The 22,948-nt window shown below is 35.7% G+C and overlaps 1 protein-coding gene across 1 annotated transcript in view; it reads right to left on the reverse strand.

Annotated features, from left to right (window-relative positions):
* LUZP2 (leucine zipper protein 2) overlaps nucleotides 1-22,948 on the reverse strand; it is a gene marked incomplete at both ends in the record, with an annotated part of 167,831 nt that overhangs the window by 72,130 nt on the left and 72,753 nt on the right. The window contains 4 exons of the mRNA XM_080345295.1: nucleotides 8,476-8,538; nucleotides 16,596-16,677; nucleotides 18,773-18,843; nucleotides 20,263-20,380. Of these exons, the coding sequence (XP_080201421.1) occupies nucleotides 8,476-8,538; nucleotides 16,596-16,677; nucleotides 18,773-18,843; nucleotides 20,263-20,380 (334 nt within the window). The remainder of the gene's footprint in view (nucleotides 1-8,475; nucleotides 8,539-16,595; nucleotides 16,678-18,772; nucleotides 18,844-20,262; nucleotides 20,381-22,948) is intronic.

A 22,948-nucleotide genomic window follows, 5' to 3' on the forward strand; every position in this document is an offset into this window, starting at 1 on the left:
TCACATTTGAGAGTGTTTTGTTCCCACTGCACAATGTTTTCATGTTTTTAAGTCAAACAATTCACTAGCAAGGCTGAGATATTCATTAGGAAATGTGATACAAAAGCTGAACAAATTTGAATATCCCTCCTAATCCTGCTGAATTTTTTTGCAGGGACAAACATTTCTGCATTTGAAAATATTCCAGGGTTTCAGGCTGAAATAGATTTAAAGAAGGTGAGAAACAATTCTTTTTGCTGTCAAGAAAAAAAACCTTCATGTGCTTCTACTTCTTTTAGAAGAACATGGTGGGGTCACACTATGGCTGAAGAGCTTATACAAACACCTTAGCTCAGGTAGTAACATGACTGACAATTTAGAAATTTTACATGAGGCTATTTAATTTTAACATGAGTTTCAATTAAGTATTTTATTTTTGTTACTTTTTTAAAATCTTCTTTGAATATAAAATTATTGAAATTATAATTCCAAATAATGTATTCAGTTTGATCAAATTATGACTAGAGGATAATGAGTCGTGGGAAAGGACGATAATCTTCATAAAGTCAAAGGCTATTAACCCTCAGTTGAAAAACACTTTACTGTATGAAGGTGACATTTTCCAGCTACACCTCATCTTGATTAAGATTAAAAACTAGAAAACAACTGTGGTCAAGTTGAATTAAACCTCTACATAGCAAAAAGTAGTTTTAAAATCACACTCTGCTCCTGATGAAGTGAGCAAATAAACTTCTCTGTATTCAACAGTATGATCCTAAAGAAAATGCAAACACTCCAAGCCTTCTCCCTTGAAATCAATGGAAGTTTTGTATGGTGCACCATAATATGATCAATTCGGGGTTCACCAGTCTTTTTCCTCTAAATTCTCATTGACTTCCATGGAAATCTAGTTAGAACTATGAGAGCCATGTCCCTGCCAACTAATCTAGTAGTCTGAGCTTCATAGCCTCTGGAGAGCTCTCAGCCCAGGACAGGAGCATTCCAGGTGCAAAATAACTTTATTAAGCAACTTTTTAAATTAATAAGCCAAGCGCATTTTCATGTCGCAAATACCTTTATAAATTCTTATGCCATTAAGTCCTGTGTGATGTTTTCAGAGGCAAAGAATACTCTGATACTAAATCTGGATGACTCAGAGCTCATCAAGAATGATCCCTCTTTTTTGATCCTAAGTGACAAATATCAGTAACTGACAGCATTATTTGTAACGCAAAAATCAGCAGCTCGCCTTCTCTTTCCTTATGAACCATGGAAATTTGATTATTAAATGCTCTTTTATTATTTAATCTAAGGATAAAAATCAATAGAGTCTATTCAAGATTTTGAAGTATCGATTCTCATTATTTTTTTAACCACAGATACCATTGTTACTTCCTCTTAAGCGTTCTTTCCACTAGGTAATTTTAACATCTTGGTACTAAACACAAACTTTTCCACTTGTCTGCATAACATGAATAAATAAGATCAGTGTTTTTCTTCTCCTGTTTGGCAAAACTTACACTAGCTTCAGAGAAAGTTTTACATTAATTGGAAAATGTCATCTGTGCTTAAAGTTCTTCGGAGCTTGGCTCTGAGCCACCTCGCCCTTGAGATCTGTAATGCTTGAAAACATTGATTGGGATAACACGAAGATTCACAAAACTATCTGCACAAGTTCAGAGATCAAAGATTTTAATTAGGTTTTACGCTGCCCCTGTTGCCTGGCAGAGCTGCAACAGATGTTATTAGGAGCCAGGTCTGCAAAGGACAGAATACAGCTCTTTTAAACTTCGCTATTCAAGGTAACCTCTTATACTTCATGTTTTGCTGCCTTTTTGAAATAAGATGTAGTGAAGGATCTACTAGGACTTCCTATTCTTAACCCTTAGTTTCAAACGTACTGGCTATACTTGCATAAAAATAAGACAAAATGGATCAAAGAATACTTGCACCTCCCTTATCCCAACAGCCTAATCAATCTGATCTTTGAAATGCTTATAGAAGTTTACCTTATACACTACTGCATTACGTAGCATCAGTATCCAGGAGCACTAATTACCAGTAGCAATTTCCTATGAAAGGAAATGAAGGCACAGATTGGAAATTGCTCATTCTTTTCTCCACAGCTGATATTTTGCTACAAATGACAACTGAAAAAGACTAAGCTTCAAGGATAAAAAGCCCATTACAAAGGTTTGAGACTAGATGAGCAAGAAAAATGTAGAATTCAGACCCGTTTTGGAACTTTGGTTAAATGAGGGAGGATGTCAGAAATAAGAATTTAACACAGTGTCCTGGGCAGTATGGAAAAATTAAGTAAAGACATCAGAATAACTTCAGCAGGATTACAAAAGAAAACTGTTATGATTTTCAACATTGTGGTTAATTGAAAAGATGACAGATAAAGAATATTAGGCAAAATTCAAGCTGTTTTCTAAGCATCATGGCTAAGTACAGGTTGAAAAGAACCCTAATAGGTATATATTTATCTTCTCATTCAGTAAGGATGCATTTTACCTAAATGTTCTTATTTGAACATCTCCTCCACTTTCTAGTAGTTGTGAATCAGATTCATGAAACACTGGCTCCAGTTTTAAAGAATGAATGAAGAATCCAAAGATATGGTGGTCCCTAGGAGGGAAGGATTCAGACACAGTAGAACCATCATACTCCTCTAATTGATGCTCTGATTCTTATTATCATTCAACAGTAACTGAGAAAATGTGTCCTACGCTCTTAAGTCTACAAGATCAGGAAAACAAAACTGCTGTGTCACTATAAATATAACTCACTGACAATCTTGATGCAGTAGGATTATTTGTTTTGTGTATGATCTCGTATACTGTCCCCTAAGAGCCGTTTTCTACTGATTAAACCTCTTTTTCCACCTTTTCCTTAGCATTTTGAGTAAAAATCCTCATAGAACAAGTGTAAAAAAATACATATCTATCTATAGATAAATATATATATATATATATATATTTTTTTTTTCCAAATAGGATTTTATTTTTACTTCAAAAGACGCTGTAATCAATGGAGATACACTGAGTTCAGAGTCCTTTAGCAGAATGATATCTGCCCCTGTACTCTTTCTGCTCATTCACCTTTCCCTGAGCAGTGCTCCTGCTTCTGACACTTGTGGATGTTTTCTTCTGAATTGTAGAACCAATGCAGTGCCCAAAGAGGAAACTTTACCCAATTTTCTCCTCAGGATGACAGACAAAAAGTTTCATCTGCAGAACAGAGAGAGTAAAGAACTACGATATCCTCTTTCATAGAACAGTATCAGCGTACAGTCTCAAAGCCTTAAAATTTAATTTCTGCTTCACTAAGGGAGGTTTCTAGGTTTTTTGGTTTTGTTTTTTTCCCCACCATAATTCAATGCAATTTGATTGAATTCACCCTACAGGGCATGAAATTCTCAATAGATCAGGTGAGACTCTAAACTGCTGTGACTTTATCTTTTATTAGTGCAGCTAAGCACAAAGAGATTGGAGAAAATTCTGCTTTAGGATGATTTACTCGACACTAAAGCTATAACTACAATTTTTACACGAATAGAGTAAAAGTATTGTTTGCAAGGTAGTTATTTAAAACTGTGCTTCTTAGCAAAAAGAACACATATTATTGAGAGCTACAGTAAAATTCATTTTCCACTCCTGTTTTATTTTGTATTGCCTGCACTACTATATATATTTTATGTAATTCATATTTGGCAAAGTTCTGCCACAGCCTAAACAACAAAGAAATACATTGCCTGATATAAACCATTGGATCAACTTCATAAAAATATGGGATTGTTGTAAATTTGTAAAAATGTTAACATATAATACCTTCATGTAGATATACACAGAGTTATTGTAAAACACTTTGGCCAAATATGTGATGAGGTAAACAGTTATCTCTTATCTAATCAAATGTAATTAAATGGTTTAAATAGGAGTAAACTTTATACACACGCGTAAGTCTAATGTGAGGTAACTATAGCATCCATGTGACAATGCTGAATAACATTTCACTACCTTTCAGTAAAGAATATACACCTTTTATTAACTTTTAGGAAAAAATCCTGCCTCATTTATCTGAAGAAAATTGCATATAAGTGTACATCAGCTAGGGCACTATAACTGAAGATGGCTTTTATACCAGTAGGATATGAATGGCAAACTAGCAAAATGCACGACACACAATGTAGAAAAGACATTCATTTAAGAAATTAATCCATCATGCATGTGCATATCCAGAGTTGCGCCAAAAACAGGCGGTTGTGAATGCCAAATAGCAATTGTTAAGGTCCATGATGTTTCTTATATAAACAAGGGTTAACACAGCATCCTGCTTTAGCTTCATTTTTAGAACAGTTTTGGCATAATTCTTCAGAAGTGATGTATGACAGCCATGGCAGAAGGGACCTGCACGCTCTGTAATAGGCCATTTCCAAAAGTGAAAATTTTCAAAGTATTTTATGCATATTCTATTTTAATCTGCATTTTTGCCAAGTTTCTTAGCCCCACCAGCGCTTCTGAATTTCTAAGCCCCTTGGTTTCTTTGTCAATAGTAGATATACTTCTCAAAACAAGACCCTATCTGTTTACATGTCAATCCTTTATTAGACTACATTAGCTCAATCCACACAATGTTACAGCTGGAAGTCTGACAGATTTTTTCTTGTATTGCAGGAAGCACTCAGAAACCTCTAAAAAAGAGACTTTTTAGACACATAATCCCTATGCGCTGGATCTGGCACATTTTTTCCTCTACCCCACGAACTATTTTTGTTGTCAACTGGTGGGGTTTTTTTTTTCAAAGCCATGAATAGCCTGAAAATTGCCTTTCTGTACAATGTCCTCTTCTCATATACTACATCACAGCTGCTGCATTCAGTTGGAAGGCTGTCATTGTCTATTCCTATCCCTGAATTGCAGAGCTGAATGGCAGCAGGGCATGTGCTGAAAGAACAGAACTAAACGTGGAATTATTTTTACAGTCATGGAAGAGCCATTTCAAAATTCACAATTTGCCAATATAAACTGAGAGTGAAAGGACAAAAGTAGCTATGAAAGGAAGTCCATTTTCATTATCTGTCTCTATCTATCTGTATGCAGACAGCACTTGTAAAAATATATATATAAAATGCTGTCAATTATTTAAACATATAGCATATCCAATCTTACAAACAGGATTTTTTTAAAGCATACTGTATATTCAGTGATTGGAGGCAGAACCTAGGTAACACAATGTTTTCTCAAAATCATACCATTTAATTTCAACCAAATCTTTGTCAAAATAAGACGACCTTATTTAGGCCCACAAAAACAATTACTGAAATTCCAGAAAAACTTTTATTAGTGGACTTACTTTTAGGAAATTGGCAAACATAGTGCAGAAGTTGAACAAAAAAGCCATTAGGTAGGTATAGGTATCAGTTCCTTGTCCACACAGTAGTTAACGCACAGAAGGACTAAGCAATTCTCTCAAGTCAAATTTTTCTCAAGACAAGTCTAGTTGACTGAGCAAAGAACAGTATGCTGGAGCTTCTCAAGTACAGGGCATGCTAGGACGCTATTATTTCGTTAATCACAAGTACCATCCTGTGTTTCCACCTGAAATATGTGCAAAATAAAGAGTGCCCACAGTCTTTTCCCACAGCTCTTGCAGCATCTTGCAAGATGTCAACATAAAATTTGAAATGTTTCAGGTAATTTCATTAAATGAGAAACAACAGAAGTTTCCAGTATTTACCTAAGTGAATGTGTTTGGATAGGGTGGCAACAAAAGCATGGCATATCCATCATCTGAATGGAAACCTTGGGAGGGGAAGCTCTGCAGGGTGGTTTGTGAGGAGAGGCAGTCAATTCTCATCTAATTTTGAAAACCCAGAAGATCAAATCTTTATTGCATTTTTTTTCTACATCTCATTTACTCTTTGCTTCATATGAGATTAAGTCTCTTTCCCTTAGTCATGTCTTTGTTATTATATTCATTCTGCAAGATTTAATCCTTTTATTCCCACACCAAATTTGAAACATTTGTATTAAGTACTGGAAGGTTCCGTAGTTCCATTTAGAGCATCTAGACATTAATTCACAATTTCCCTAGAGATTAATGTAGCCTTTTTCTTTTCTTTCAGTAAAACTTTTTTCCCTTTTTCAATTTTACAATCTAAAAGAGATGAGTAATACAAATCAGACGGATCTTCTTGAATAATTTCGGTTGAATGGTAATTAAATCCTATGTAATTTGGACATGTGGAGAAGGAGGAGGAGGAGGTAAGCCAGAGACACATCACTGAAGGCTTCAGGAAACCGAAAAGTTATTTTATTCACCTGGTATTTTTTCCTTCTCATCTAGACCATCATCTCTAATCACTGCTCTCCCTCAAAGGTTAGTTATCATTTTTCAATATGCTATTTCTTTTTGCTTTCTGAGAAATCCCAATCATAGATGCCCCAAATAACACTTATACAGAATAGAAACTGTTCACTCAGTGATTCATAATATCCCTATCCACCTTCTCTGCTGCTTTCTAGTCAAAATACTGCCCTAACAACTCAAAGACACAACCAGGTGTGACAGGATAGTAGAGATATGAAAAATACTTCTTAAATATTTATGATCTTATAAATGTCAACCACTCAGTTTACATATATATATTTTCCCGTGTGTTTATCTATTGTCCAAGAATTTGCCAAGATACTAAAAAGAAATCATTTTTTTTTCATTCTTCATGTAGTTTAGAGACCCCAACCAGACTGAAACTTCATTTAGCCCCAGACATTTGCAATGTGACTGAAAAAAGCTACACAGTAAACAATCCAGTAAATGACTGAAGCCAGCCCTGCAGCCTCCAAGAAAAGACATTATTCTGGTTTATTTTCAAGGGATTCCTTGGGGTGAGTCGTAGAGGAACTAATAGCAGACTGTTTGCAATTGCTAACAAAGGGCAATAAGGGGCATTAGTGTGGCAGGACAGCAAAACACATGTCGATCCAGTCACAAAAGACTGACACATAACTGGAATAATAAAATTGTAGGTATTCATATTAGATATTTCTCTGATGGGCCCCGCGAAAGGCCTAAAATGCTTGCAACTTCGGTACATCAACTTTAACCTCCTGTCTGAAATTGCAAGTGCTGACCGGGTATCAGGAAATGAAGTGTTGCTGAATCATTCCATCTTTAAACTAAGACACACTTTCAGTGCCAAAACCAGAGATTGCTTTCATAGCAGACTTCCCAAATGTGCTATAAATACACTAAATATTACAGATATGTACTGACCTACCTAAGAAAATCATTAAGAGGCGGATGGTTTGAATGTTGACTAATGAAGTATGCCTGAAGAGTGCAATAAGAGACAGGATTTTTTTATGGCTGGTCAATAGGATTGTGCTGATACGATTTAGTAGAATTAACAGGCTCAATTGAAAAGCATCCGCTGATCACAGGTGGGAAAAGAAAGCACAGCAGTTGACACTGTAGATGAAGATAACTGAGAATGTGGCTTAAATAACGTGAGCAACTGAAAGAGATGATATTTCCTTTGTGAGCTAAAAAGTAACGTGCACTTTTTTCAGACTGACCCAAGACAGATCACTGTTTAAATAAGTGCTTTAAAGAGATTAAGTTTTCATAAACATCAAACTCAGAATAGTTTAGAAAAGAAGAACGTAAGAAGTGAACAGAAGAGATACAGGCAGGAAGCCTAATTGGTAAGAGAACAAGACATCATCTGAATAAAATGTTTCCCAGTGCAAAGCCCTTTGCAAAATGAAGCAATGAGAAGGAAAACTATAACCTGATTTAAAAAAATTGTTTGGGAAAAAAAGATAAGGAGGAAAAAAAAATGTGATACTGCTCATATGTTTTTAAGTTTTGATTCCAAGACCAAATTAATACTAAAACAAAACAAACAAAAAACCCAACAAACAAATGAACAACAACAACAACAAAAAACCACAACAACCAAACAAACAAAACAAAAACCACCCCAAAAAATGTTTTATTTGGGATTTTGGGATCAGTTTGGGATTGCTATTCCTGACAGATAAAGCATAAGAAAACATTTTAAGAGTGTGGGGTTTTTTTTAATTTTATTAAGAATCTCAATTCTGAGACTGCATTTCCTTTCTCTCCTTCTTGCTATTTATTTGTAAAGCAGGTAATAACACTGTGGAGAAAGTTTCACTGTGTATCAAAATAACGTACAGAACTGAATTAAGTATTCCTTTCTGAAAAAGCACAACTCATAAGTACAGTAAAAGTTACAGAAACGTACTATGGACCTATGCACCAGCAGCAAAGAATCAACAGTTGTGTTCAATAAAATACTATTTCTAAATGCTCAGCATCATTCTTGTTTGCTTTTGTGTTAAGAGTATTTCACTTGAGTTTTATCTTTCCACTACAACAATATCTGTTTCAAGTAAGAAGCAAAACCATAATCTCTCTCAGTGTAAACTCTGAAAGGTGATGACAATCAAATGTTCCTCTTACCTCATTTTGGAGGTCACGGATCATTTTGCTCTTCCTTTCCATTTCGGTCTTCAAGAAGTTAATCTAGAAGTTTGAAGAAACATTGAGTGAGAGTTGTTAAAATGTAAGTAAGCAGCAGTTCAACCATTAACTGTTGTTTTAATCTACTAACAGCTTTGAAAAATCAAATCAAAACAAAAACAACAGACACACGAAAGAAGACACCACCACCCTGCATGTGTTTCTAGCAACAAGTTATCTTAAAAGATTTCTGCTTACATACCAAATTGGTATAGGCCACAGTTGGGTATTTTATAGATATACAAACATTTACCATGGTACTTACTAGAAAACTTATAAAAAAGAGAAGAAAAATCACTGTACATAAATAGTTTACTTTTGCACCAGTCGATACAGTTTTTATGCGTTGCAATGAAGTTCCACATGATCTTCAGAGAACTAAGGATTTTTACAGCAATAGTAACTAATTTTATGATCTATAAACTTCTTAACTCTCTTAGAACATAACACCTACCATAGTAGGTTTCTTACACAGTGATTTGATTTCCACAGTATTGGTCCTAATGAGATTGATTCTGATTCTTGATTCTGATCAGACCCATCCATGGGATAAACTGTATTATATGTGAAAGCATTCAAATTCGGTCTTTAGTTCCTATTTAATTCAATGACTTGCTTTGGAAAGTAGAAATTCCAATTTTAGTTTTAAGATTGATTTAAATCAAACACAATTTAAAGGATTATTTTTGCAAATCAGTCTGAGTTTCTTTCAGTAATTGAGCTTTCTTCCTGGCTTATGGAACATAATAGGAGAAAGAAGGATTTAATTAAAACTACTAGGATTAAAAGAACACATTCTTTTCACTTTGAAGGAGGATGATTTTGGATACCTTAATTAGTAAAATACTCATCCTTATATACCTAATGCCCCATGCTGTGTTCTCTCCCCCATTGACACAAAATTCTACCCACGTTCCATGGGAAACTACGTTTGTTCTGACATTGCAGCAGACTTGCTAAGGAAAACAAAACCTCTGTAAGAAAAGAGATTTAGATTATAGAGACATTGACCTAAAGATTAATGGTTTGGTTGTCATGCAAATAAAAAATGACAGTGAATCTGCCTGATGTGACAGTTGTTCTTAGAATCATGTCCACACTCAAGGAGACAGATGTCAGTAATTTAAAAACCATTACTGGACTTGACATCATTTTTATCTGTATCAAAGGAGAAGCCATGGAACGCTATCTTCACTTAAGAGAGAAAAGTAGGTAGAGGTTCTATGAAACCAGTGCCACCTGACACGTTGTCCTGGTTTTGTTAAAAACAACTTTCTCTTTTAGTGAATTTGCCTGTCAGCTAAAGCTTCATATTAACTGCATTTTCCTGGAGAACCAGACACATGTTGTGGTAAACCTAGCAATGGAATGCAAACTTATCAATAAGCATGGATGGACATCTCGCGAGAGGGGCAACGAGAAACAAGTGACCAAGAAACTGACCAACTGTGTATAACATTCCATTCACGTGAATACTTCATATAAAAGTGGGAGATCACGAGGATCTCGTCCCTTTCCCTTTTCCCTTCTGCTTATGGCCGACATTAGGAGAGGACCTTGCTAGTCGTGTCTGCGAACTGAGGCCTAGAGAGAGACTGAATCCAGCTCCGGTTGGCTGCAGAGTCTAATCCAGGACTTTGGATGCCGGCTCGGCAGTCGCTGAGACTTTCAAGATTGCTTTTGTATATTTTGTATTATTTTCTCTATTCTTATTAGTAGCATTAGTAAAACACCTTCAATTTTTTCCAACTCTCTTCTCTCTGTCCTTCTTTCCCTCCCGATCGCCTGGCCTGAGTGGGAAGGGGGGAGAGGGAGGGGCAAAAGGGAAAGTGGGGGGGAGAGGAGGTTAACAATACATCTGCCAGGGTTTTATTGTCACCCCGCAATCTAAACCCTCGACACATGTATAAATGGAACTTCTTTTGGAAACTCTTCTAAAATTTTGTCTAAGTGGCTTAGTTGTGGAAATACTAACTGTGTATTCAGTTATCACTGAGGGCGTTGTTTTAGTGGAAGATGAATATACTAAACACTTGCTAACAATCATGTCAACAAATACTGAAATTTCACCCACATACACTGTACAATACATATGAAGATTTTGCACAACAAAAAAAATAAAGGTCACAATCAAAATATGATATGGGAGGAAAAAAGTAAAATAACTATTCACATGGTGAATTCTGGTTGTTCAGCTGCTCAAAAGATTTACCAACTACCATTAAATACTGAGAAACATAATACAATGACCTCTGTTAAAGAGCATTCCCTTTTTTGGTCCTAACTCTCAAGAGAATATTTATACTCCTTCAAAGCACTTCACTTCCAAATCCAAAGCTATATGAAATAATTAAGAGATATGATATCAAAATTATTATCTGTGTGCTCTCTACACATTGCTTGTAAATATCAGCTGGGATCTTCTAGGGGAGAGATATTTAAGACACCACAGTTCTGTTATTTCAACCTGCAGCATGTGTTAGTTAAACCAGTAAGTTTTGTTAATTACCTTTCACATACACATGCATCTGATATCACTGATATGGACATATTAAATAGTGCAGACTTACTGCTTTAACTGATCTAAATAATTAAAATATTTTTTTCATCTCTTTCTTTTTTTAAAGCAATATCAATATTAATGAAGTCATTCATTTTTTGCTTTCATATTGTAACAGCATTTTTAAAGCTTTTCCACTAAATCTCTAACAACTGAAGAACCACTTAGTCATAAAGTACAGCCATAGAGAGCTACACAGGAGGAATTTATATGGCTTGTCTACTGGAGCTAATGTAGAGATAACCCCATCTATCCATTTATGTGCATCTATGTCTGTAATTTCATGCTTTAAGGCAGATCAGTGTGTATCAGACTCTTTGCATGATGCTTTTAGTCAGTCTCAAGGACAAGGCATAATATCATTTTCCTGGAGATATAAAAATTCTACTTTCAGTCACCAAATCCTGCTAGCATAATAAACAAGAATGGATATGTATGCCCAGCAATAAATTAAAAGGCAGAGAAATTGAAAAATTGAAACAAAGAAACTTTCTACATCTCTTCCTCCTTTCTCCTCGCTCTTTGTTCTTGTCTGACATTCATGTCTTTCCACATGTTGGCCGCCTTTAATTACTATCTAGCTGTAATTATGAAAATACGTAATGAAAATATATTGTTCTAAGGCTGAACTTTGCAATATTAAGCAAGGACACTGCTTCTGTCTCAGGGAGACAGACATCCAAGGTACTCGGAGCTCTGTGTGTTTCAGAGCTCATTACGTTTATTAAAGGCAACAGCTTCCATCCAGTGGCCTCTGCTCACAGCAGTTTGTGACCTTGAAATGTTCAAATTAAATTTTCCCCCATTGAAACACAGAATGCCTTAGCAGATGGCAGTGATCTAATTTTAAGAGTCAGACAATAGTTAGTTATTCACTACAGATGAAGGACAGAAGAATCCCAATCTAACATCATTACCACACAGTCAAAGCTCAGCTGTACGTATATTTGCTTACCTCCAGACTTTTTGTGTCTTGCTCAGGACCAAGTCACGAGCAATTAAGATGGGATTGGAATATACTCATTAACACCTAACTTTTGGGCAATATCTGGAAACCCTAACATACTCAGTAGTAATTTTCATGGTCTCATTTTCAAGTTACGGTATAGGAATTGACCCCAAAAGCCAGGGAAAACTGGTTAGGTTATTACCTAAAACATAGGAAATATTCTGTTCTTTGGGAAAAAGTGTTCTACGAAGTGTTAAATACTCTTAAAAGCAAAGCTAAATGTATTTCTACCTACTAGGACTTCTTAGATGAATACAACTTCTAAGTTATAAGTTATATTTTAATTCATAAAACCAATCTTTGTCAAAGACACATTCAGGACTTTGGTAACAGCCCTTATGACAGGTCCTAAACAAAATGAACATTTTTGAAGTGAAATGAACATTTAAGAAAAAAAAACTATTGCAGGCATCAGTTTGTGATTTTTTTGAGATTCTTATTTGGTGGTGGAAATCTCTGAACAGACTCTCCATATCTATTAGTCTTTTATTACTAAGAAAAACCCTACTGATTTCAAAATAAACATATTGTTTATTTTTACAAGTCATACATAATGTGTTACTTAATTCTCAGTTTTCATAATGAACACTGAGCAACTGGGAAAAAGGTATTTACAGAGACATATTTCCTCCTTTATTTTGACAGACTACTATAATTGTCTTGTCAAACAATTCTATCACCATGTCTTTTTAAAAATTGTCAACACGATATAAAACACAAACAGGAACAGAAAGTAAAAGGCAGAGAAAGCTTACTCAGTAAAACTACTTTGAGCATTTCTCTGTTTAATTCTTTATTGTCTCTCTCATCCAGAGCTATCCAGCTCTTTCTATAAACTTTTACTGCAGTTACTGGGAGACAACTTTGTAAACTTCAAGGTTACTTCCTCAAAAAATAACTGTTTCTTAAGATACAAGCAGTTAGCATCAAGTACAGTCAAGTAAAAAGCCCTTCTCCAAAAAGCTCTAAGAGCCTGTTAACCTAATGCGGAGATACAGAATCACTATTTACGCTATCTATTCAAATTCACTAGAAAAAAAAGACGACTTTCAAGATACGTGTGACATTTGCACTCTGCCTTTTTGCTAATGAAAGTGAAAATTAGTCCACAGTCGCTAATTCTGTTTCTGGAAGAAGTGGTTCCACTTCACATTTAGAGACCTCGCTTGACATTATTAATATATTTTTTTTTCACCACATAACAACCTATTATAAATTGCTTAGGTATTTGATATTAAATGCAGAACAAAAAGCTCTGTCAACCTGTATCAACTGTTAAAGAGCACAACAGGTTATTTGGAATTATACCTTACACATTTTATATACGTGTAGTGTAATTAAACCCAATGTGGCGCTCCTGCCTAACAAGCTTTATCTACTAAGAAATGCTTTTTGATACACAAAGAATACACAGTTCTAGTGTGAGATGGTTTGTAGAGAAGCTCCCTCATAACCTACTGCTTTCTGGAAGTCTATATCTGACCTTGAACTTTGCAACATAGAGCTAGTCTAAAATTTAATCCTTCCTTACAATAACTAGTATTCCTCTGCAGATTTTAGTAACCCAAATAGAGCAACTGAAACAAGAGCCATAAATTTATCCAGGGTCTGCTGTATATTTTCAAGACAGGACCTGTTCCAAGGCAGACTGCTGCTGTTCTTCATATGTTGGTTGGACTCTATGATCTTGAAGGTCTCTTCCAACCAAAATGATTCTCTGATTCTATGTTAGTGCTACAGATGCAGAAGATAACCCAGAAAGAGAGTGCTCACTCCTGCTAAGGGCCCTCAGGTCAGTCCTCAGTGTGATTGGTACTGTAAAGTACAGGAATGTCTTCACATCTTTTCTTGTTTCCTCAAGCCCAAGTTGCTGCTTCTACTCTCAGAAATTTGTTATTACCTGCAGCAGCTCCACTGGATGCTCTCAGAGAGACTGTACCCACCAACACTTGAGCAGATCCTCAGATCAACAAGTTTTAACTGCCTACCATTCTTTGCTTCTCTCTTCAAGGGTCAAAAAATGGATAAGCATACACAATAAGGTTCATAACACTGTTTTTGTTGAATCATTTGTGCAGCTGATGGTGAAGAGTCTTGCAGTACATTGCCCAAGATGTGAATGCAAAGTGTAATGAATTGCTGTGGTGTTTCCTTTGTTCTTTTGGTTTGGTCAGAGTCCTTGAATATATCCCATTTTATTTTTCATGTAATTTGACTTAATTCTTATGAATTCTTACTCATACTTTTGCATTACCTAATAAAAAACACCTTCAGGCAGGTGTTCCCTGTTGAATATATCCAGCCAATTAACATACAGTAAGCATTGCAATGTGCCTCCTTTGCAAGTGCAGCAAAGACATGTATTTCCAAGCCCTCTCTGGTGTTATATTCATTTGGCTTTCAGAAATGTAATTCTATTCTTATTTACTCTGATGAAAATCAAGATTTACTTCACCAAATCTTGTAGAATAAAATGTGCTTAAATTGGATTAGAAACAAGACTCACAATTCATTAAATTAGAATTAAATTTAAGCTCCCATTCACCTAGCTAGGCTTGCCTCAAAGTACCTAGACTTTCTTTCATAGCGTTCATATTGTTTTCAGAAAAACATGAAACACATGGAGAAACCAAGTGTTAAGTAACCCTGTGTGACAGTAATAATATTTATTTCCATTTCTATTGCAGCTTTTATCTGAGGATCCCGAAGGATTTTTTGAATATTCATTCAGTCTCACCGTACTTGTGAGCTTCATTATGTACATTGTACCCTCAGGTATAAAGAAATAAATGCCACAAGCCAAGGACATAGTTCTGCTTTCCTTAAAAATCAGTGGCAAACTTAATATCCTATTATTAGTAAGTTTTAGGATGCAGCTCAAGAATTCAGTTTCTGTAACCAGCTGACACCACTCCAAGCCAAGTTCTGTTATAAACTCCAAAGAGTTTTTCTTGGTTTCTGCACAAGGTAATATTTTTGCTTATAGTTAACTGTAGATTTTGTTTGACTTGTGTAGAACAAATATTGTGCTCTTCCCCAGTGCTAGGGTCTGGACTGAGTTTACATAAAGCAGTGCTGTGCAAATTAAAATAGCATCATAACTCAAGGAACAACAAGGAGCAAATAATCCAATCACTACATCTGAGATGTATTTAGTCCACAGCTGAATTATTCTTGAATATAAAAATCTAATAAAGAGATTAAATAAGAAATATGTTTTCCACCTTCAATTTGTAGGACTAGTGTTTGTTGTGCCAATAAAGCTGGTGGGAATGTCTCCGTGCACCTGAAAAATGACAACCTTTGGCCAGCGTGTTCTGAGTACTTGGCAGAGATAACTACGTTCTCATTTTTTCTTTTATCAAGACTATATATCTCACCTCAGTACAAAACCATCTTAAAACAACTGTAGATCTTTTTCTGGATATATATGCTGCCTTGGCTATTGAGAAAGACTTCAAAAACATGTTATTCTTTTCAAATTCAACACAGCATTCAGCTTGTTTCTTTTCTCCCCTCAAGAACCAAAGAGGGTTTTTGTTCTCTAGACAAAATCACACGTAACAAAAATCCAGTAAGTATATGTAGTGAGAGACACAAAAATAGGTAAAACAGCCTCTTTACCCTTCAGACAACTGAGCAACTGCCTGAAAGACAGTAAAACATTACTCAATAAACCAGTAGTTACTCAGTATGAAACTAAAAATAGATTTATAAGCCCTTCTAGCAGCTTGTTTTCAAGTCGAGCATTAGAATCACAGAACACTTGAGGTTTGAAGGGACCTCTTAGAGACTAGTCGTTTTATGATCAGTGATGTTCGTGTTATGGGAATACTACTAATCAACATAGGAAAATTTTCCTTTTTGCACCTTAGAATTAAAAAGAAAATATGATTCTACTTTTTCTTTTTCTGCAATAGTAAAATGTGGCTATTTATGCCTCACAGCATCACAGTGCTACACAAAAATCCAACCCACTTCACAGTTTATCCAGAAACAGAATTTCATTAAAGCATGAAATCTTAATGGGACTTAATGCCTTCCTACAGTGATAATTAGATCTACTACAGTCAAAATCAGACACTCCGCTATGCTTCTATGATTCTATTTTGTTGCTGAAAATCAGTAGTGACTCCAAAAAACTCAGTGGATATACGACCATGCGCGTTGGTATAGATGAGACGTGAGGGCCCATAAAGATGATTTAATCAGGGAACGGACTTAGGTCCAAGTCTCCAGGCCCAAATCTCCAAAAGTGGACACACACATCTAAATCTCACAGAAATTGATAAAGACAGGGATCTTAGCATTTTTGAATATGTACAATTTTTTCAGGTCCTTTCTTCCGAAGCTTATAGAGTACAAATGCAGACTTGAAATCCAAGCTTTTTACATGCAAAGTTAGTTGAGATAATGACAAATTCTCAAGGCAGAAAGATTAAAAAGAAGAAACAAACAAAAATAATGAAAGAGGGACAGGGAATCACTCACAGTTGCCTGCTGTTTTTCTGCTTTCTCAGCTGCCTCATTAAGCTGCTTTTGAAAGGCCTCCTGGAGAGATTTCATTTCTTCCCTAGTTTTTTAAAAAAAACAGAACACAAACTTCGTCACAAGTGTCCGTTAAGAAATAGTTCTTCAGAGTCAAGAAAAGGCACATTTAATTATTCAGATTAACAGACAAATGTACTGTGTCTATGTGTCTTGCCAGTAAAATTATAATGCCTCTGTGAACTATAGTGCCAACGCAAGACAAAAATCATCTACAATGGAAACTGGCCACCTTTTACATCAACTGAGTAGCCTGCTGTGCAAAACATCTGCCAGTGTATAATTTCTAGCAAAAAGGATTGGCACCAAAAAAGCAAGTAAAATGGGCTACTGAAAATACACCGAAATGGAGTCACACTATTAGCAATAAGAACCAGTTTATACCTATTTTAAAATAAATAGGTAAGTAAATAAATAAATAAATAAATTGGTAGGTAAGTAAATAAATAAATAAATGACGCTTCAATAAAATTTAACCTTCTCCTGGCTCTTTCTGGAGACGAGCAACACAAAATTCAGTAGAAGATTCTGGCATGCAGCTGGGTAAGAAAAAAACAAACAAAACAAGAGCATAATTGTTTGGATTGGGCTTTATTTTAATCAAAAAAGCTTTCACATTACTGATGCTCTCAGAGAATTTCTCCAGTTGAGAGAATTGCAGGGGGCTGAGATCCTCCATGGGCCACCTCTTTCTACCCACAGCATGAAACACACTTTGGAGCTGTGGCAAAGCAGAACAGTGACATATTTCGGAACAGCTGCAGAGCTTTTTCAAGCCTGTTTCTTGCACAAAGAAACCTTCTCAGAAGACCAACATAGAACTGGGTTTACACACAGATAATAATTTAGCCCATTGAAAATTCAACTGGAATGGAAACCATCTAGTTCATATGGGAACAGAACTTGTGAGCTGCTACATCATCTAGCTCGTTAGCCTATAACTCTACTCTTTTTATCAGTTTTGGCAACACTAGTAGAGAATAGATTTAATTGAAATAGCGATTGAGCAGCATGAAAACAAGGCACCATCAGCACAATACAGCTTCCCTTATCGGATAAACAGATGTGATCATTTCAAAGCGCTGATGGTGCATGGAACAAAACTTGAGGCATCATAGTAAGTGACCATGTTTTGCCTGCAACTTGGGGAGTACTAAAGAATTCACACAAAAGGGATTAAAAAAAAACCCAACTAATTTAAAGTCAGTTGAACTTCACCTACTTACACAAGCTGAGATTCCAGCACCCTAAACTTTATTGTGCCATCCATCATGGCAGAGAATAATCGAAGTCGTGCTCACAGACAGGTCACGTTTGTCAAAAGAAAGTAGATCATAAGATTAATATCAGGATCTATTTAGAATTTGGGTTCAAACACAATAAACTTAAGCCTAACAGTACGTTTCCTGTTCTTTGCTTGTTCCAGATGAAGTACAGCCTGAGGCTTTAAGCAAATAAGCTGCGACCCTTACTTAGGGAAATTCTTTGAGGGGGATTCCCTGGCACATTTTCAACACCTGCATCCTACACTCAACTTGCACACCTCTCTGGAAGTAAAATCCAGTAAGCCTGTAAACAGCTGCCAAGTACCTACAGCAGCTCCAGGGCATTTTCTCAGAGTATATTGTAAAAGCCTTTTCTCTTCTGAAGGAGGGTGAGGGCTGCTCAGCAGCACAGTGCATACTGCATCCAGCCAGGGTCCACCTCTGGGAAGTGCTGTGGTGTGGTACACTCCATAGCTGAAACTCTCAGAAGATCTATATACTACAGTCCATTAATACCTTTAATCAGTCTTTTTATTTCCTACAAGCTGCTCAACAATCAAACCACTATAAAAACACATTCACGCAGCTATGAGGCTGAGATGCACACCTTCAGTTGCACCCAAGTCATATAAAATATAAGTATTTAAATCGGATATTAGCTGAAGTCTTGCTTGCATCATCTAATAGATTTGTCTGGAATATCTGAAAGACTCTCGAGTATCTGGTTCTTCCTTATCAAAGTAAAACTTAGAACTTCTATAGGTATTCTATTATGGATCTTATTTCCTGTGTATTGAAGAACTGAAGGGTTTTTTTTCAGTCTGGAAATGGAAAGAGAAGGAAGTGGGGTCTTACCTTTGCTTTTGTCCCATTTCCAGAAGTTTCTGCACATCACTTTTGGCTGATGCTTCATCATTTTTCAAAGACTGATAGCAAAGGAAGAAATCTATTATCAAAGAGATCTTTAATGTTATTCATCTGTGAAATGATTAATTTGGTCCTCGTTCATAAAATACTTCTGGTGAATTGCAAATATTACCACTTGTGAGAAATAGAGGAATACCCTGACTTTTCTTTTACTATAATTAACTGTACATAGCTGTTTTTCAAGTATTAAATGAGAGCTGATCAAATAAAACAAGTAGATTTACAAATTAGTAAAAACATTGCGATTGTATGACAAAGATAAATGTGTATATACAGAAGACAATATTACAGCTCTTTGCCTATATCTGGATGTCTGCAGTGTTGAGTCTAAAACATCTGATAGTATATTTTTGCTCAGTACTGCTTTCAGCTGTGCTGCATAAGAAACATCATTCTCAAATAACTTGGTTGCAAGGAGAAGCACATTTCCCTAAAAAGAAGACACCTACAGTAATAAAGAATGCTAAAAAAGCAGCGGAGAAAGGTTCAATAAGCCACAGTTCACATTAATTAGAACTAGAGAAGTCTGAAATATAAGACAATATAATAATGCAATGTATCGCACACTCTGGAGACACAGTACCAGAATTCTTCTTTGAATAGACATAGAGATGCTACTTCTTATATTTTTCTCATCGAGCTTACATCAACATGACAATAAATACGCAATGTCAGGAAAACGTTAAAATAACATGACATACAGAGACAAATCTCAAGCGATAATGAGTCTGTATGTTTTTACCAGACCAGCAGACCATCTGCAAAAGACAGACGTGCTCTTACGTGATTTCAGGATCTCCAACCCAGAGCACTGGATTTTTAATCTGCTTTTTGCTCTGAGGAGCTAATTTGATTCCAGAGTTAATTGACTATTGCCCTTTCAGCTTACCCATAATACCTAAAAGTTAAATGCAGGTGTCTCAGCTCCAGCTGCAGGCACATCTGGCACAATTTGTCAGCTAAACTTGTAAAGTAGTGCCCTGTAGTAAATCCAGTCAGTCCGTGTAGATGGCATGTCAGGCAGGTCAAGTGAGCAGCTAAACTAAGCTCAGTTATCTGTAACTCATCAGCAAAGATGCAACCTGCAGCAGCAAAGGAAATCCATTTACAGTAGCTGCCATGACAAATGTGTGGTAACTCCACTAAGACAGCTTATTTTTTTTCCTTCCCTTCCTTGTTTGTTCCACTATGCTTTATTTTCAGATTTTCATTATGACTTTCAGTAAATGAGCAAAAGGCCTAACTCACGAGGATTACATTTTCCATTAAAATATCAGGTTTATGCTAACTACACGATCAACAAAATATTATCCACATATTAAAAACAAAAATCACACTTTTGTAATAAATATATATGAATATAAAAAAAAAAAAAAATCAAAGTAATTAATCATACAGATATCAAGACATAGCCTAACCTGGAGGTTTACTTTAATTCCCTCAAGTTCTTTAGAAGTCTTCGACAGTTGACGAAGAATATTACTCCTTTCCTTAAAGACTTCTTTCAGCTGCCTTTCCAGTTCTTCGTAGCCCTGTCTAACACAGAAAATAAGAGAATGAGATCCTCTCAAAACATTACTCAATGCATTAGAAAACAGTCTTACTTAATCCAAATTGAATTAATTCCAATACTATTTATAGATTGCAAATTGGAGTGTGGAAAGGTCCCCTGCTCACCTATATAACAACTTGGTTCTCCTAATGTAGATAAATAGATGTTTTATATGTCAAAAGGATGTTCTGCATCTGAGTATACAAATCATGAGACTAAACCACAGCAAATGGTGTATTGTCTGTGATGAAAAGGAAACTTGATTTATTTAACATGAGTGATGGTACATAGTGTGAGATTTTCCTTATTTCAAAGATATTCCATGCAAGAAACAAAGCAAAACTTTGGAAGTATGGAGTTCTGTGGCACCCAGTAATTTGAGGGATGATTCAGGTCTATTTTAACTTTGGAAAATTTATTTCATTCCACATTTCCCCCTCACTTAAACCTCCTTACAATATAAACTAGACCTAATAAATATGCTGGCAGAAATCAAACCTAATTATGAATTAGTGGATAAATCAAAATATTCCATCCCTTTCAAAATGTTAATTTGTACTTGGAACGTAACTATACGTTTCAAAGTTTCTGTAAAATCCACAATGAAATAAATCCAACACAGATTGTTTTAGGTTGAATGAAATACGGTCCAACTCTCACGGTTCAAACAAAAAGCAAACTGTTCAGTTAATTCTAAAACAGCATACTTTTTAATTCAACGTTGTCATTTTGAGTATGACTCATCAGTGAATTGAAACACCCATTCCTTCTACAACTTAAGTTTAATTTAATTTTTTTTTCCATCTTGCTATACCTCTGGTTCTAAGAAGGAGAATAAAGAACCCCAACCCTGCAACACATCCGTTCTGCTTTATCAGATCCATGACCCTGAAGTTGAGCAGGAATCTTAATGCTCCTTTAAAGCATTTTGAATACGCATTTTAGCAAAGAAACTCAGTAAAGCAAATTAAATATGCTATCTAATATCAAATAGACAGCTCACAAAATATGATGGATTTATAAAAGAAAATCATTCTATATAAAATGATACTTTGGATACGTAGAAGAAATGAAAGTGAATAAAATGCCTCTTTCATCAACAGAAGACTTTAGGCGAAGGATCTTAACATTATATTGAAGTTTCAGCAATAATCATATACAGAATATTGCAAAATAAAAATCGTAGAGGTGTTTCAGTTTGCATCTCTAGTGGAACATGGAAACTTCTCCAACTTCTGCTTGCAAAAAATCTTAAGTTTTCCCAGCATGGAAAAATAAAAAGTATAATCTTTCTAATAAGTTCCATAGCTGGTAGACAAAAAGCCTCAGCTATCAGTAAAATATTTTATTGTCTTTGTAAGTTTTGCTTTTTCATTCAATTTCTAAGTGAATTTTATTTCAAGAAACTGTGGTTTCAGACCATTTTGATTACGTCCATCCACCAAGGGAAAAGAAACACTGCAGATCTAGTGTAGGAACAAGAAGTATCCCTGAGAACGACTGCAGGAGACATAGGGCAAAGTCAATGTAAAGAGATAATACCAGGACTCAGCTATTGTACCTACTCGTAACTGCACAGCACTCACACGTAATCTGGTTATCCTTGATACAGATAACTAGTGTTACCAAAACACAGCTCAAATAGAGGTTACAGAGGCAAACTCATCATGGGTTTCCAGGAAAATCCATATGCTAAGATTAAAAACCTTCAAGAATTTGGCGTTATTTTGACCGAGGTGTTGGTTCAAATTTTTCTATCAAATTAAATGAAAGAACTTATGTGAATTAAATCTGGCCAGTGCTAGAATACTTCATGAATATTAGCATTTTGCTTGTTACATGCAATGTAAAGAAAATCTCATACATCAAGTATAATACAGAAACACCTATAGTTTTTTATTACCACCCCGGCTATGCGTGATTTTAATCAAGGTATATGTACATCACTGTAAAAGAGCTGGCTCACCTCGGCAGCACTAACAGCATTATGTGTAATCAGCCTGACAAGCTTCAGAGAATAGTCCCATTTTAATTTGCTGGTGAACTGAGGTCAAGGAGGAATTTCCTCCCGCTAAAGTAATCAGGTAGTTTCAGAAAGGTCATCGCTTCCATTTCTCTTTTAGCATCACAAAGAGTGTTAGACTTGATGGTCTCTTTTGCCATTGAAATGTCGTGGTTTTGTTTAAAGTTAAACTGCATTTAAAAACGATTACCTGCTAGCGGTAACACTGTCTTAACGATCACTTTACCACCACCGCCCATAATTCCAGTTTAGCTGGAGCATTTAAAGGCCACCTGTCCTAATCAGTCAATTACTCTGCCCCAGGGGCATTCACTTGGCACTGGCTTCTCTCTGCCTTGTAAATGTTGATATCTATCAGTTTGCATAAACCAGGGCATTTATTGGATTTTTAAATTTAATTTAATACAAACTGTACATGCAATTATATTTTCTTTTGTATTATATTTCGTAACACACTGGGCAGGGAGGAGACCAAAAGCCAACAACAAATTTACCACAGAGAGTCACAAAACAAACTAAACCCTCAGAA

The sequence above is a fragment of the Nesoenas mayeri genome (assembly GCF_963082525.1).
Source record: "Nesoenas mayeri genome assembly, chromosome: 5".
Classification (NCBI taxonomy): domain Eukaryota; kingdom Metazoa; phylum Chordata; class Aves; order Columbiformes; family Columbidae; genus Nesoenas; species Nesoenas mayeri.